Below are 16,856 nucleotides of genomic sequence, written 5' to 3'. Positions count from 1 at the left end.
GTCCTGCTTATTAAAATACAGCTTCCTGCCTTGGGGCTCCATAGGCCTTCCTTAGGGGAGACTTACATATATTGTTAAAATAAGTGGGGGCTTTGCCATTGAGTTGAATGGCAAAGTTGAACTAGCAGTATAAAAACTGCTCTTCCAGGCTGCAGTGGCAGGCTGGGAGCCAATTTGTACTTTGTCACTGACAGGATGGCACATCCAGTACCGAGGCCCTGCGGGGGACACTCTGCCTTACAGGCCGTGGGCACTCTTGGTACTATATACTAGAGACTTATAAGTACGTCAGCTTATGCCAATTGGGAGTAGCTGATTTAACATAAGTTTTGTAAGGGGTTAGATCACTGGCCTTGAGGTCTGGTCAGCAGGCCTCCGTGCACTCTCGCAAATGATAAACAAGCTGCATTAGTTAAAAACTTTGAGGGTGATCATGCAAAAAAGACATTTACTTACACCTAGCAGAGGACCCATCGTTGTATCCTTTTAAAAATGGACAGTGTCTCTGCAGTCCAATATATCAACCGGCTGTAGAGGAACTAACTCTTTCTTATTAGCAGACATTGCTTAAGACTTTTGTCACTACTTCCTGGCTCTCAACCTATCTGTACTGGCAATGCATCACCCAGGCAAGAAGAACAGTGCGGAAGATTGGATTTCCGTCAACGCAGGGATTCCAGTGAGTGGCATTTGAATTAATCTTTGTTTGCCAGGATAATGGAGAAATGAGAACCATGTTAAAAGGAGCTTTTTGCATCCTGCCTGACTTTTGCAGTTGGAGTCCGGATTCATTCGCAGTGGCGATGGATTCCTTTTTCAGAACTGGGAGGGATTGAATTATGTTTTCCCTCCCTTTCCCATGCTTTTGAGTGCATCACTCCAGATCATAAAGTAGAGAGCACAAGAGATCTCATTTACTACTTTGTTTTTTTTTTTTTTTTTTATTAAAACCTTTATTTTGGTAAATGCACAATACACAGCGTCTGCCTACAACCCCTCGGGGCCGGCCGCTATGACATATCAGCAATCTCTGAGTGAAAAGTACCGTGTAGAACATAGAACAATAATGTCAGGATAAGAAAAGGTTTAATGTTATGATTTTGTCGAGTACAATGTAGTGAACTACGAAAAGAGTCGAAGCTGATCACTGACCAGGAGAGACATCACCGTTCACGGAGCACCCAGAAGGAGGCGTTATATAGGAAGGCATTTGTAAGGAAACAGGTGGCCACCATCCAGGAACTAAGAGCAAACGCTATACCACAGAATGATAGAACGCAATAAACTCCCTACTAACACTGAACCCCGACCCTGAAGAAACACAGAAACATAGAAGAGAAAGAAACCGAAGAAGAAGAGAGAAAGAAAGAGAAAGAGGGCCATAGAGACAAAGAAAGGACATAGAACACATCCCATCCCCCCACCCTGCATACCAGCGGAAGGCCACGGCCCACCCCCCCCCAATAGGCATGCCTGTCGCCCCGAAAGAACCCCAAGTGGGAAAGAGAGTCTGGAGAGTGGGAAAGAACATCCCAGTCTCCGACTCCCAGAGAAGGCAGGAGGAGGAAATTTTACATACTCCCGGTCACCACCAGCCCCATAAGCATCCCCCACCCTGAATATCATCCGCACAACTGAAGTAGCAAGCAAAGCAGCAGGTGGGAAGACTCCATTCCAAATGTGCGAATAAATCAGATAATTAGCAATCCCATCCTAATCCCCGCCCGCCAATACGTACAGCAAACTAAAGGAAATCGCCCAGCCCTGGCCCGATCCTAAGTGGCCCCACAGATCCACCCCCGCAATCAACAATAGCAAATTACACGCATGCGGCACATCAGATACCTAGACAAATATTCTAGTCCGGGTCATGCCAGGCAGTCAGGCAGGATCATCAAGGGAGTCAACATCAGCCCTGGCCAGAACGCTGAAACCCCACCAAGCATGGCCACCGCTGGGAGTGTACCTCAGGCAGAACAAAGGAGCAAGATGGCCGCTCCCGGCAGAGAAGACGCAGAGGAAGAGGAAGCGAGAGTTCCCAATCATAGACCATCACCACATCGATAGTGACCAACACAGTTTTCCCCACAGAACGGCACACACTCCGGCGATGTTGAGGAAGCCGTGGCAACACTTGCAGAGGCAGAGTCTCAGCTTGTAAAGTGGAAGGGAGCTTTGTATCTGCAACTTTGTCATTAAAAGAACACTCGACACTGTAGCCAGGGAGAGGACGTTCCACAGCATCCCCCTGTCGCCACACTGTATCCGCCTCGAAGGGAATGAGAGGCATTGGGGGGTCAGACAACCGCAGTAGTTCCCTGGATGGCATAGCGACATCGATCTTCCGCTCCAGTTCTCGAGTGTTTTGCCACCATGTCGCCCTCAAGTCTTCCAGGGCTAGAAGGATATCACCATAGGTCAGGTCTACTCCCCGCTTCAGCATGTCGGCAGTATGCAAAGGCGCCACCGGGACACCCTCCAGCTCGACAGTAGGCAGGGCAGCTTGCGTCAGGGATATGGAGGCTTCCGTCTTTCCGGCGAGGCAGACCGGCACCGCCACCATTTTTGCAGTCAGCCCACATCGGAGGGGTGAGGGTGACTCCATAGGACGGAGGAATAGCATTTAAGGCAAGAAGAGATACTGCTCGCTATACGGGGCTCACACGATGTGAGAGCCCTCGGCTGTATAGCAATGCGGGTGGTGGGCGCTCTAAAATGGATACCGCTCTGACCGCTGGTAGCATGACAAAGGAAGGTTCGCCAGCCCGGACCCAATCATACAGGAATTCTCTCCGTCGCGAAGAAGGCTCCGCCAAGCCGCCCACTCCACAGCCGGTCACATTTCCCCAGGCGCCGGTCCGGCCCCAGGTCGTCTCACCGTACGTGATACGCGGTGTCCGGTGGCGGTGGTCGGGCCAGAGTGCGTGGGCAAAGTCCAAAGTCGGCAAACTCTATGAATCCTCGACCAAAAAAGCCGGCGGGGACATCGGAGGAATGCGGAAAGTGTCAGCGCATTCGTGGTTACATTTGCTCGCGCCGTAGGCAGGATTAAAGATCAGGATGTCATGTAAACAGCAGACGGGCTGCGGAGCCGGGAGCTCAGACGTCCTGTCCGTCCGCCATCTTGGCTCCTCCCACATTTACTACTTTGTTGAGGACACCAAGATGGCTTCCAGTCTTCCTTGAGCTATGTGCCAACAACGCTAGATTCTTCCAGTTTTTCTGACTTTTCTCTGGGACACACAGGGATAACTCATCCATTAATCTTTTAATATTTACCGCCTGGAGACTTTCTGGAGGCGTTGACAAGAAGCAGAACGTTCTAAACAAGTTCTTAGTCTCATCGATCAGGCCTAGTCCTACTCGATCAGCCATTTACATATAAACATGCTGGAGTGTGGGACAGGATTTGAACCTCATGACAGCAGATGTAACCTTTGTGGTAAATTTCCTGGCATCTTCTGCAGCTGAGGCCTCTCCTATAGCACTGTGAATTCCTATTGCATGGCTATGCTGCTGGTCCCATTCCTGGTGGAGATAACCCCACTGGTGAACATCCTTTGGTTTCCAAATTGTTGCAGGGTATTAGATTTTATTCTCCCGCTCAACTGAGATTCTTTGATCTTGAGATCTATCTGTGGTGCTGATGTGTCTCCTGTCTTGGTCTGACAGCAAGTATCCAAGAAACAACTTTCAGCTAAGTTGGCAATTCCACTTTGACTTGCCTCTTGTAGAAGAGTGCCAGGCGTTCTTTGAGTCGGACTTGCGGGAGGCATTTTACACCCAAAGCAATTACCTTTCTGAAATCTTCGAGAACAAAGTCCATCCAGACAAGTATCTTTAACAGCATTTTAGGGAGACCAGTAATTGTTTGTGGTAAACCTATAAGTCAATGAAAGTGTGATTTATGACCTCAGCTCAACAGTTTCTGACCAATTCATTTTTCTTTTCCTTTTGTCTCTCTAAACAAATTTAGAATTTGTATTCATGTTTGATATAAAATGTTCGATTTTTCAGCAACAAGTGATTACTTTACTGGTATCCTAGACTATTGAAGAACATGCTGTGGGCATAGCTGACCATATGAGATGGCAGACACAGATGACTTGGCTCTGGATGCGCCGCTTTACACAATGCTACATAATCCTGCTGATTCCTTCACATACAGGCATCATCAGATGCAGCTGTAGTGTCCGGGGAGATTAAAGTCCCTGGTGAAGAAGGAACAGTTGTGGTGATCTTCCCAGCTGCTCATGCTCTGTCTGCTGCCACGCATGCCCAGGGCGATCTGACTAGGACCTTATGATGCAACAAGTCATGCTAGCTCCCGATGGATTACAGGGGTCTGTGTTGTATTTTGGTGCCTGGCTGTTGCTGCAGATCCTGGGTGTTGGAAACCGCTGAAGTCCACTCTAAGAAACTCCCTCTTCCTGTGTAGTTTGTGCCCAACAGCATCACATGAGTCTGCCTGAATGAAGTCCCCCACCTCCCGTACCAAACAGTGGAGATCACTGGGTTAGCTGGCTTGACATATGTTGTATGATAACATTTGATTTGACAAACCACTGGCTCACTTGGAGGCAGCTGGGAGGTCTAGTTGTGATACATTCCACACCACTTTGAAAGGGAAGGCCTAGGAGGTCATCGTAAATAAGGTCATCGTAAATCAATCGACAATAATGCAAACCTGGCCGAAGGCAAGAGTAACATGCTCTTGTGGATAGGGCAAGGTAGACAAATGTACCAAAGCTGTGGCGGAAACAAGCCATCAACTGCTGTGGGTCATGGTGTGGCAATGGATACCAGCAGGGATGTGGAATTCCTATAGCCCGACGCCTGGGACATATTGTTTGAGGTCAAGGGCAACACGTTTTCATGTGTATTTTGTCCTTTGGACAAGTAGGCCCAACCCCCTACAGCACAAACCCTTTGGCTGCCTGTTTACAGTACCACACTATGGATCAGGAAAGGGCAATGTCTGCAGTTAAGTTAATATTTGTGTCCATGTGTTAAATGCTGTTCAAACTTGTATTTATGGTTCATTAATGCAAAACCTTTATTATTAGGGTTATCACTAAAAGTAAATGTAAGCTCGGCCTGCACAACGGACGCTGGTTCCAGTATAAATGTGTACACACGGTTTCAAAGTTTAGTAATATGAGGCTATGTATAATGCTCCCAGAATGCTCTCTGATTATATGCAAATATTTGCCGAAGCTTGAAAGCAAGAGTGATGATGCTTTGCTTTCAAAATAAAATGTTCACAAAACAATGCAAGTAGGAAAAAAACATTTTGCTAAACTACTGTAAGGTTTTAGGTACCATATATTTGCAGCATCATTTAGTAACATGTTGATGTATACTTGTATTCCCCAAAAATATTCATAATGATAAATCAGTGCAACCAGTTTAAATACGATTATGGGAAACAAAAATAAACAAGCACTGGCAAAGCCAGTAGGTCTGAAATTGGTGGTCAGCCTTTTGGTTTTGTCAATGTGTGACTTGTTTAGGCATGGTTTTTGTAAAACCTTATCGGTGTGGGAGCTGCTGGGCCCTCACCATTCCAATAAGCATTGGCAAAAGCAAACCATTTTTTGAGTCTCAAAAAGCACACATTGCCACAGCAGTTCCAGGCACTGATCCAAATTGCTTTGTGTGCCAATATGCTCCTTGTAAAAGAGCAGAATACTGTTACTTACAGTGAAGCTAGCTGATCGAGAGAGAGAGAGAGAGGGAGTATTTTATTAAACACAAATGGTCACGGTTAACGCCAGGCCTAATTAGAGGCTCAATTATTAAAGAAAGTCTCAAAAGTGCATCCATGGTATATTTCCTTGCATTAAGTGTATATATACAATTTCCGTGAATTCATAAAAATTTACAGAAGTAGGCCAAGAACAGTACTCCTAGAAAATATTTGAACTGCATTTTAGCATGAGCAAATGTGCATGTGTAGATTTGCTAGTGTTGCAATCTGAATGTTTTAAGTTCACTTTTCCTCCAACCACTTTTTTCTCAACCCTGGAAGATGTTTTACGTCTGCCACTGTCAGGAGTAAATTTCCAACCTTTTTCAGTACGGGAAAAGATTAGAAAAGAGTTGGTGCAAACCCTTAAAACACCCAAATTAGTAGGTTTACACAGACTCAAAAGGGCATTCCAACCCTTGAACTATTGCTTACCACTACCTTCAGCCCCAGTATGCAGACCTGCAGAAACGTAGCAACATAAGGGAATTGCTAGTATTCACCCCTACTATGGTATGAGCCCTGGCATAATTAGAGAGGCTATATCAGAACTCTTATATAATGAGATTGCTGCCTCAATTTGTCGCAGAATTACATGGCACAAAAGGGACAAGTGGATTTTGTTACAGGACAAGAAAATTTATGAAGCAACCTGCCCCATGGATAAGTAGATATTTTATTAAATTCCACACCCCTGATACCACTATACTGTCTACGGCCCAGATACTACAAACTATCCAAGATACCTGACCCTCCATGGTGGGTAAAAGTGGAGAGTTTGGTTTAGATGTCACTGTACACAGTTGTAAATCCCTTGAGCTTCACTTTGTTATAAACCAGCAGAAAAGCTGGGGCTTCAGTCTGACCACCAACATCCCCATCCCTAAGAATAAATTATGAGATGAGTTGAGTGGCTGGCATAAACTTCCCTTACCATAGTAGGCAGAACATCATCAAAAAGATAGTGCTTCCAAGCCTGCTTTACTCAGTCCAAAATTACCTTCTTGAGATTCTCACTTGGTTTTTTGAGTTAAATTGCAGGCATGTGCACACCTAGTTTTGACTAAACAAACAGCCCAGTGTGCTCTTCCTTAAATGTGTCCAGTTGGTTTATAATGGCAGACTGGCATGGTTGATTTCCAACTCTACTTCTGACGCTCAACTTGTCATGGTCAATGGCTGGCTTTTCGGAAAGAGTGATGACTGTGCAACCCTTTTAGAACTTGATTTGTTTAAGGGCTGAACTGTATAAAGCTACCGCTCCCCTCAATTATGATTGTTACCCTGGACTGCTGGTGGGGGGGCTCTCTTTTGGATTGGCTCGACAGAGCAAACTTATGCAGGAGACTGACCTGTGGTGTAGTACCAGGCTGACCTCACTGGAAGGCTTTAGAGCCTGGAATCTTCAGGCGTGGAGACGTATACAAAAGAGCCACATAAACTCCTTATACACATTATGAGACCATTTACAGCTTCACACATCCCTGGTCTGTAGATACCTTTTATTATGGCTTGCGTTAAACTTAATTGAATAGAATTGTCTCATCTCCTGGAGTTTAGCACTTCATAAGCAAAAAATCACGTTACATTGCCTGAGAGGAAGTGGCACCTCCTGTCAGGGGTGTAACGGGGGCCCCCGCAGTTACGTGGTGTGATGGGCCCTCCGGGTTTCTTGTTTTGGAGGTGGCCCCCTCACCCTTCAAGCCATGTCATTGCTGCCTTGCAGAACGTGTGCCACGGCATGGAATAAGGAATTGCCGAGCAGGCCCCTGCAGCATAATGGGGTGGCAACCATTCAGGGGGTGGCAACCATTCAGGGAGTGCCCATTGAGCCCAAGACCAATGAATGTCTGTGCGATCTGGGAGGCGCTGTGGTCCATCATCACATTCTGCAGTGGGGTCCATCATTTTGCGTTACACCACTGCCTCCCATATTTATAGATAAGGTCATAATTGCACTTGACACCCTCTTACATCTCTGAGCACAATGAGAATGAAATCAAAATGCTAGAAGTGGACAGAGAACTAAATGGCCTTTTGGACTTTAGCAATATTCATCCGCTATTGACTGATCAAATTAATGTTTTTTCACAATGTACTATACATCTGGGAAGCTATGGATAATGGACAGAAGCTTTCAGGCTGCTACAGGCACATTTACCCGTATGGTATGTGAATGGCCAACAATCCAAACCTACTGGGGTAGAGTGCAGAGGATTCTATCACAAGTGGTGGGTTGGCCAGTCGAATTAGACCCAACTGTAGGACTTCTTGGCATTATGGAGTAGCAGTGAGACTCGATGGGCACACCGCTCCCTGATGTTGATGATTAAAGAGAGAAATAGCGAGCCATTGGTGCACTGCTGGACCCACGCTAATAGTTGGCTGGCTGAGGGGAAAGGATCACCACTACCCGGAGCAAGGAATATATCAGGACAGGGGCTATCCTGGGACTCATTAGATTTATTTAGGGAGAATGGTGGGATTATTTCCCCTGTTTCAGACCCTGTTTCGTGGTAGATTGTGAAATACCCAGTCTTGGACATGATCTTTTAATCCTGTGTGGTACAACAGGTCTAAATTTATTGTATGAATTGTGGCGATTATTAGTATATGAGAAGTGGCATATGAATTGAATAAACGAATCACACAAATTCAACAAAATGTGAGATCCGGTTTGGACTTTTTTATACAAGGATGATATAGGCTTAATATGTCCTAGTAAATTAAGAGTCTTGGTTCTCTGCGACAGAAGAGGGCCTTCTAGAACTGGACCAGGGATTGTAAAGCAGGAGCGCGAAGAGACTTGGGATGGCAAAGATGTTAGTATCACACAAGCTAAGGTGGGTTTTTGTTTGTGGAAGCTTAGGGGTTTATTGTTTTCAAGTTAAGGCGGGTATGTCTGCCTCAAGTTATGCAAAGTAAAATTCAATAAAAACTATGAAAACATAAATTTATTGTACAATCGTTGCTTTATTAAAAGTTATATTAATTTTGTGTCATGATCTTATCTGCATACTGCCTAGCTGAATACAAACTCCTTACAAAAAGTTATAAAAAGTAACATTCTAATGTGTTAGCTTATTAGTTATTTTTTGTTTAAACTTTATTTATTGGTTCTTTTCATTTGTAAAACATTACGAACATGTAGAAAAAACACAAAGAGGAAAAATGGAAAGATGCGAGGGAAAGTCCAGGGTAATCTCAATACCAATAAAAAACAAGCAAAATAACGTGAGCACAAAAGGGTAACAGAGCCACATTGGTACATAGGCAATGCAATACGATCAGTAAGTCAAACATGAAGAGAGCCATTAAGCCAATAAGTCAACATGATGAGATAACATTGGTGGCGGGATTGGTTATTGTCACACGTCAGTCCTCATGCTCCAGTTCTGGATGACAACAAGCTATCCATCCGGGCTCACCGCAGGAGAGCGTGTGAAGCGATGGTGGGATACATCTTTGCCCTGTCTCTGTTGACATGCATCTTAAAGGGTGCCCAAATGTGCTCAAATTTAGACATCTTGTCCGCAACCAATGCAGTCAATCGTTCCATAGCATAAATGTGCCAGATCTTAGTCCACCACAAAGCCAAACTAGGCGGGAGAGGGGAGCCTATGTTTTTGAATATATAGTTGATTGACCTTCACTCCTGAGTAGATTTTACGCACTTCTAAAAATATTCTCTAACGTGTTAGTTTCTTCCGCCTCCAACTCACACTTCATTTTCAGCCATGTTCATGTTCACAGTGCTGACAGAGGAACAAACACGCTGTTGTCTAATCTTTTTTGGGAGGCAGTGGGAGGCATATGATTTTCCTACTATGCCTCTAATTTGTATCATTATTTTTTCATTCTCCTTAGGGCGCCATTAAGGGAAAGCTGCAGGAGCTGGGTGCATATGTTGGTAAGGGAGTTTTTATGCTCCGGTTGTGTTCTTCTGCTAATGATGTACTGTTGTTATGCTGTAATAATTAGATCTGCCCCTCTGCTACATATCTGCATCACCAATATGCTTCTGAATTTTATTGCAGAAATAGAACTGTACGTTGATGTATAAATCCTTGCACATGTCCCCTTTGTGTTCTCACGGTAACAGTGAGTTGCTGAGAGAGGTACTCAGTGTAAACCAGGGGACACTTGTTGTTATTGCCAGATTCTCAGAATTGGTTTGTGTATATAACCTGGCCCTAATGTATAAAGAGCAGTTTGCCAACCAGAGAGTACAAATTTCATGCCAACAGGCTTGCAAACTCTGTTTTCAGATACAAGCAATGTCCTAATTATTTCTGTAACAAAATGTGTATACACAGAAGATTACAAAACCTCCAGTCTCATGACTATTAATGATACAGGATGCATTTTGCCGAACAACCTACAAAAGCCGGTGAACACAGGGGTAGATGCTTGTGTGGAATAGCAGACCTTCTTCCCCCCTGAGTTCACATTTTCACAAATAGAATAGTTATTTTTTACAACTGCAATGTTAAACTTGATTGAAAGACATTGGGGGAGCATATGGTGAAATGCTGGACCACAGTCTATCCCACCCCTCGACATCACCGTGGAAAAAACCTACGTCATAGCTTTTCTTTTGTCCCAATGAGTTGCCACACCATCTCTATGACTCGCAACCAGGAGGGTCACCTCTTTCATGCCCCCTCGTATTTAAGATTCATAATGCTTGTGGAAGAAGTTTGGCAAATCGGGATGGCTCTTCTGGATCGCAAAATGGCTTTTGTACATTGCTCAATGGCATTTTGCGGTCGCTAACCCTATGTTTTTGCTATTTGCAGGCTTTGCATCCACAAACTACCTTGTACATATAGCTCAGTCTCATTCAGTTTGGTACAAGAGTACAAGAGTTTAAAATAATAGTACTTTCTCTGTTTGGTTGCTGGTACTCTAATAGGGCCCAAAAAAGTTACTAATGGTGTTCAATAAAGCATTCCAAATTAAAAGGCAAAGCATTAAAAAAAACTTAAGTAGAAGTAGGTAAAGATCTTGCAGAGAGGACGAGTTCACGATGGGGAGCCATAGCTCAGAGTTGGGGAGATGAGGGGCAGAGCCGACACTGATAAATACGTGTATCTGTTGTTAGATTCTTTTACCAAGTGGTAGGGCTGGGGAGGTATAGAGAAGTGCTCATCCTTTACGGTAAGTAAAAATAAAAACATATATTCACGCAAAAGTAATATTGCTGCAAAAGATGGTTTCCCAATCACTTTTTGAAATTAAGATTTTTTTTTAACTGTTTATTAAACTTAAGTAGTCATACAGCAGATGTTAATTATAGCCTCAGTTTTAACAAGCAAACCAATTACGAATTACTTTTCAATGTTTTGCTCAAACCATCAGTGACCCATCACAATTCTTCTCCATTTTACCCTGTAATATTCCCTTCCCAGCTGGATCTGCCCACTCGACTGGAGGGCGAGATCCAAATACCGCCCCTGTAGGCATTCCATTTGCCCCACACCCGGTCCCACTTCCGGTGACCCCCTGCTTTCGTAGACCACCCTTTCTGCTAACGTGCACCAGTCCATGTCTCGTTCCCATTCCCCTAACGTTGGCGTCTCCACCGCTCCCCATTTTATGGCTATATTTTGTTTCGCAGTTGTCAGTCCAGGGTGACTCAGAGCTACTCCATGTGAGTTATGTATGTTGCCTCCTACACATTAAGATGACCTAGTTTAGGCAGCGGATGAAGATCCCCCCCCACCATACACACCTCGCATCTGAGACACCACAGCCTTCCAATAGAGTTTGATGGCCAGGCATTCCCATGGTATATGGTAGAAGGTACCCTCCTGCATGCAAAGCCTTTTACATATAGCACCATTTTAACCAGGGTACCACAGGAAAAATATGATCTATGAAGTATCTTAAGCTGTATCAGTCTCAGTTGTGATGCTATGGCTACTTCCTGTGAAGAGGAGAGCGCTTCCTGTCAATCTTCATCTTCTAGGTTCCCTAAGTCTTCCTGCAAAAGTTTGCGAAGATGCGAAAGGGTGTCGGGTAGGTTATTTATTATTTTTTAGTATGTCACGGAGATGGCCCTTCGGTCCATGCAGTCTGTTAGGAGTCTATCTTCCAGGGGGAAGCCTCTGGTAGGTGTTTGTCAGGTAGGATGACTTTCATCAGAGCGTGTCGTATTTGTAGGTATCTAATTGTCTCTGCGTCTGACATTTCGTATTCTTTCTGTAAATCAGAGAATAAGACTATTTTTCCCCTTGCCCACCGGTCACCAACCCTCAAAATACCTATAGTTTCCCATTTATCAAAGGCCGGGCAGAAGCTGAGTCTGCCCAACCTCTCAGCCTCCCATAGGGGCATAGCTTGCGTCACTTTGTTGTACCATCCCAATCTCTCAGTCACATGATACCACAGGGCGATTGTTTGGTCTGTTGGGCCCGTGAGGTGTTGATGTTTTGGGTTTGTGTATATGGCCCTTCTATAACCCCTGTAGCTCACCAGCAATTTGTCCATCTGACATGATGGCTCGTTATGTGGTAAAATTAAGATATTTAATTAATGAGTTTTGACAGGTTAAGTCTAAAGACGGTGAGCTAGATTCAATAAAAGTTAGTCAGAAATCAGGACTTAGTTTAAAACACTTCAAGCGTTGTCAGCACAGAGGTTATTGCCTATTTTGCCATAAAAAAAAAAATCACATAAAAAATCTGCTTCCATCGGCTGCAAAATAGCTCCTTATCTTGAGATGATAAAGCCTAACAATAATAATTGCCCCAAAAGAAGCGTCTGCACAGAAGAGGTGTAAACAGTCTTAAGGTTGAAGGTGAATTGATTTTCATGGGCAGGTGTTTCAGGCTCTGGAACCATTTTATAATTTCTTCTGGTGGCACTTTGTCTTCCCCTAATGAACATTGTCAGGCCCCTAAGGTGCTTCTTCTGAAAAAAGTACATTCAAGAAAGAATTCTTGCCAAGTGTAAATGAACATGAAAATATATATATATATATATATATATATATATATATATATATATATATATATATATATTTTATCTACTGGCGGTCGCCAGTAGATAGTTATAGTTAGGACCCTGTTTCCATAGGAAATCCGCAACATTCTATTTGGAATAACTTTGGCGCCGGTCGACGAATCCTCGCGAAATTTTCAAAATAGGTGGGGCGCTACGCTCCGCTCCTACCCTGAAAGTCTCGGGGGGATTCGTCAAGCGGGGGCTGAGAAAAAAGGGGGGTCCCAAAACGCGTTTTTCCCATGCATTTTTCCATAGGACCTTTAGACACAGCTACAGCACGAACGGCTGAACAGAGTTACTTGAAATTTGGCAGAGAGGTAGTCCTCAGGTCAAGGAAGTGCCTTTTGTAGGTCTGGTGTAAATCTGTTCAGTAGTTCCTGAGAAAATAGCATTTAAATCAATATATATATCTGAGCCAGCTTACGGTGCGCTTACCGTGCGCTTACGGTAAGCTTACCGTACGCGTACGGTGACGTGCGCGAGCGCGATTCTGATTGGCTGTTTGATCTTAGTAAACATTCGAATCGTTCGAAACCAGGAAGCGGCGGCCGCCATTTTCTCTCTCGCACTCTGAGAGCAGGAGGAAAAACAAAGGCCAAAAACATGTAAAGGGACTGTTTAGACAGCTCCAAACCACGTAACCTTGGTGAATATGTCCCCAAATAACCCCCAAGGCCAAAAATTCCTTTTTAATTTTTTTCGAAAAATCGCCGATTACGCTTACCGTACGCGTACGGTAAAAAATATTTTTTTTAAAAAAAAATTATCCACACTCTCCCCACCCCGTGTGCAAATGGTGACCGAAGGGCAACATTTGAGCATGGCATAGTTATTTAAAAACAAAATGTAAAAGCGTACCTTTCACAACGAAGCGCATAATCTGTCCTCCATGGGCGCACGGTGCGCGAAGCGCATCGTGCGTACATGGCCCATCCAGCGCTACGCGCACCGCGTGCCCACCGTGCGTGCACGGCACTAACTGCGTTAAGTGGGCGCGCACGCCACGAATGGCGTAAAGTAACTTAGCATTTAAAAAAACGTACAAATTCACTGAAAAAACCATAGGTTTCACACACGTTATAGTTAGGAATTAGCATTTAAAAAACCTTGCAAATTCAGTGAAAAAACCATAGGTTTCCCACATGTTATAGTTAGCTGGACATTTTACTGATAAAAAACCAATGAAATTCCCCCGTTATAGTTAGTGCAGGCAACTATAACTCACGCGACCGCAATCCTCTGCTGATGCTAATACTGTATTTAGACACTTATTTGCTCATGTCTTCTTCCATTAAATTTTAGCTATACATATATTACAAATATTTTTTTTTCATAAAGACATATGTCATCAGCAGAGGATTGCGGTCGCGTGAGTTATAGTTGCCTGCACTAACTATAACGGGGGAATTTCATTGGTTTTTTATCAGTAAAATGTCCAGCTAACTATAACATGTGTGAAACCTATGGTTTTTTTACTGAATATATATATATATATATATATATATATATATATATATATATATATATATATATATATATATATATATATATATATATATATATATATATATATATATATATATATATATATATATATATATATATATATATATATATATATATGAAAGACTTCGCCAGAAACACTCCTGCAGACCAGCAATCACGAAGAGAGCAGGAATAGACGAACACTGACCCAGAATGCAGGTGAGTAATAGGGATTTTATTTAACTCACAGCAATGCCTGCATGACGCGTTTCAGCCTTCGGGAGGCCTTGATCACATGAGAAATTGATTAACTACAGCAAGTCCCAAAGACATTATGTAAACCACTTCTCAGATGTGGTTACCTAAATATTAAAGGTAAATATAATTTGTCAGTCTGGACATGCACACTGCTCCTCTCCCATTATAAGTCACAAAACAAACACCAAACACACAAATGAATCACTGTTCATAAAACCAATCCTATTTGCTTTATCATTGCTTATTTATTTTTCATGCTGTCTTCCTTCTCTCTCAAACATGTCACTTTCTTCTTACATGTGTGCAGAGTTGCAAAGAAGTCTGATACATTGTCAAACCTTTTCAACATTAGCAAATGTACAGTTGTCGCGAAAAATTCATAAATGTCGAAACCAGTCATGCAAATATAAGTTTTGTAGGATACCGACATTGTCGCCTCTCCACCCTTATAGCAGCAAAAAGCCAATTTGGAGAATTTAGCTGTAAAAAAACACTTTTTGTCTGATAATTCTGTCAGGACCAGAGGCGAGGATTATGCTCTACTTTCTTTATTTCCTTTCCAACAGCTTTCAACAAAATAACTCAAAAACTATCTTTCCCATGGTGCACAGGGCAAAGGTCAGCAATAATCCACCAATGAACAGTCCAGAATGTCCACAAAGGACGGGAAGCCCCAGAGATAGCTTCCTCTTCCTTTTTCTGCTTCAAGCAGTTAAGTACATATTTTCCTTATCGCTATTTTTTATGGTGCTTTTACTGTTTAAATATACTTTGTGTTGCGTTAATTTGGGTGCTGCCGACACCTCACCCCCAGGAGCTGGTTCATTGCTCCATTCCCAGGGGCCTGTGAAGCCATCGAGCGTGTCGGTGCGATAAGCACAAGGGCGTACTAGAGGGTGCACGACTAGTCAGTAGATCTGACAGGCAGCGCCCCGTGGAGTCCCTGCCTGCCTGCTTGTGCTACCTGGAAGCCCAGACGCCCATGACTCACATGTCAGTAATTAATTGAACAGCCTTACGCCCGCGTGGAATGGGTCTGTAATCCCTCAAAAACACCACTCCTTACCAGCGCCTATAATGCACTTCAACAGCGCGATCTCAGCGCCCTTACCTCACCATTCCTGGCTGTCAAGGACAGGGCCCAGGCGTTTCGGACACCTGGTGAAGGTAGGGTGAGTCAGCCCAGGGCAGAAGCCTGCTTTTCGTCATGCGCTCAGTGCGGACAAATTATTAACTGTTTTCAGTTGCCAAAAATAGAATCTGCCCAAACTTACTCTCTATTGTGGCATTGATAAATTATTAAGTTCAGAGGTCTCAATTGTGGTATTTACCCAGGCCTGACAGGTTTCTAAGCGCACTGCACCATTTGCCATTGCAATTATATATTAATTTAAGGGGGTCATGGCAGAAAACTACACAGAGGAGGAGACCTTACAGGTCCTTCCTTGAGATGACTAGTTTTGTGAGCCAGTGGATTTCTCCACCCACCTGGCGTTGGTTGAGGCCATGGGACCTTTCGAATGCCACATTATGGAAATGGCCTATGCCTACCAGAACTCCCAGTCTGGCTAGCGCCCACCACTCCCATTAACGTGCCCCTAAGCGCAGAAATGATTATGGGAAGGATTTGTGGGCCTTTGAGTGACAAAAAAGGCCTTCCTGACTCTCTGAGACTCTGGCGCACACAACGCCCTGGCAGATATGCCCGACTTATCCCCTCCTTCTCCTAAGGCCTGGAGGTGAATGACTCCCAGGGTGATTCAAATGACGAAGCCGGCCCTTACCGGCCATGGTGCCCTACATTGGTACCGGCCCCTGCAGAGCTGATGAATGATCCAGAGGATCCCTCTGACATGCTGACCTCTTGAACCCCCGCTTGGAAGAGTGGACCCCTTCCAGTAAGGTTTCTAAATTTGTTGCAGGGTGCCTTCAAAAGCCCCTAGAGAAAGAGGTCAGGACTTGCCTTAGGGTGGATTGCCCTTGCCTCACCCTACCGGATAAGATGATCACCCAACCGAGGAGATTGATCCAAGAATGGCCACATTCCTCCAGAAAAATATTACGTACCCAAAGAAGGGCAGCTAGCAGCATTAACTCTAGACGCTGGGTGCTTGTAGCGCCGGTAAAGTTTGTGATGTGCTTTTTATATTATGTTTTAAACGTTGGTGATACCTTTGTTTTTTTAACCTTGGTGAAACCTGTTTTAATCTGTGGGGAAAGCTCTTATACTTTTAAACCTTTGTACTGTGGCAGCAACTACTTGGGCTGAATTATAACGAACTTTGCACCTACCTGACCTTTTTGAGCCCGTCCCCGTTCCGCCACGGCTGTTGTGCCGATTGTTGCGGAGGGACGT

The 16,856-nt window shown here is 44.0% G+C and overlaps 1 protein-coding gene across 4 annotated transcripts in view; it reads left to right on the top strand.

Annotated features, from left to right (window-relative positions):
• ZC3H14 (zinc finger CCCH-type containing 14) overlaps nt 1-16,856 on the top strand; it is a 299,808-nt gene that overhangs the window by 39,488 nt on the left and 243,464 nt on the right. For 2 of the 4 annotated variants that reach the window (XM_085626576.1, XM_085626575.1), the window contains exon 2: nt 9,617-9,659. In XM_085626576.1, coding sequence (XP_085482702.1) covers nt 9,617-9,659 — 43 coding nt within the window. Of the gene's footprint in view, nt 1-9,616; nt 9,660-15,066; nt 15,212-16,856 lie in introns of those variants that run through there. The other 2 variants (XM_085626578.1, XM_085626577.1) reach the window with 2 other exon arrangements.

This window comes from Triturus cristatus, chromosome 9 (genome assembly GCF_964204655.1).
Source record: "Triturus cristatus chromosome 9, aTriCri1.1, whole genome shotgun sequence".
Taxonomy (NCBI): domain Eukaryota; kingdom Metazoa; phylum Chordata; class Amphibia; order Caudata; family Salamandridae; genus Triturus; species Triturus cristatus.
Note: the sequence above shows the minus strand (reverse complement) of the source record. Positions and strands in the feature narration are given on the sequence as shown.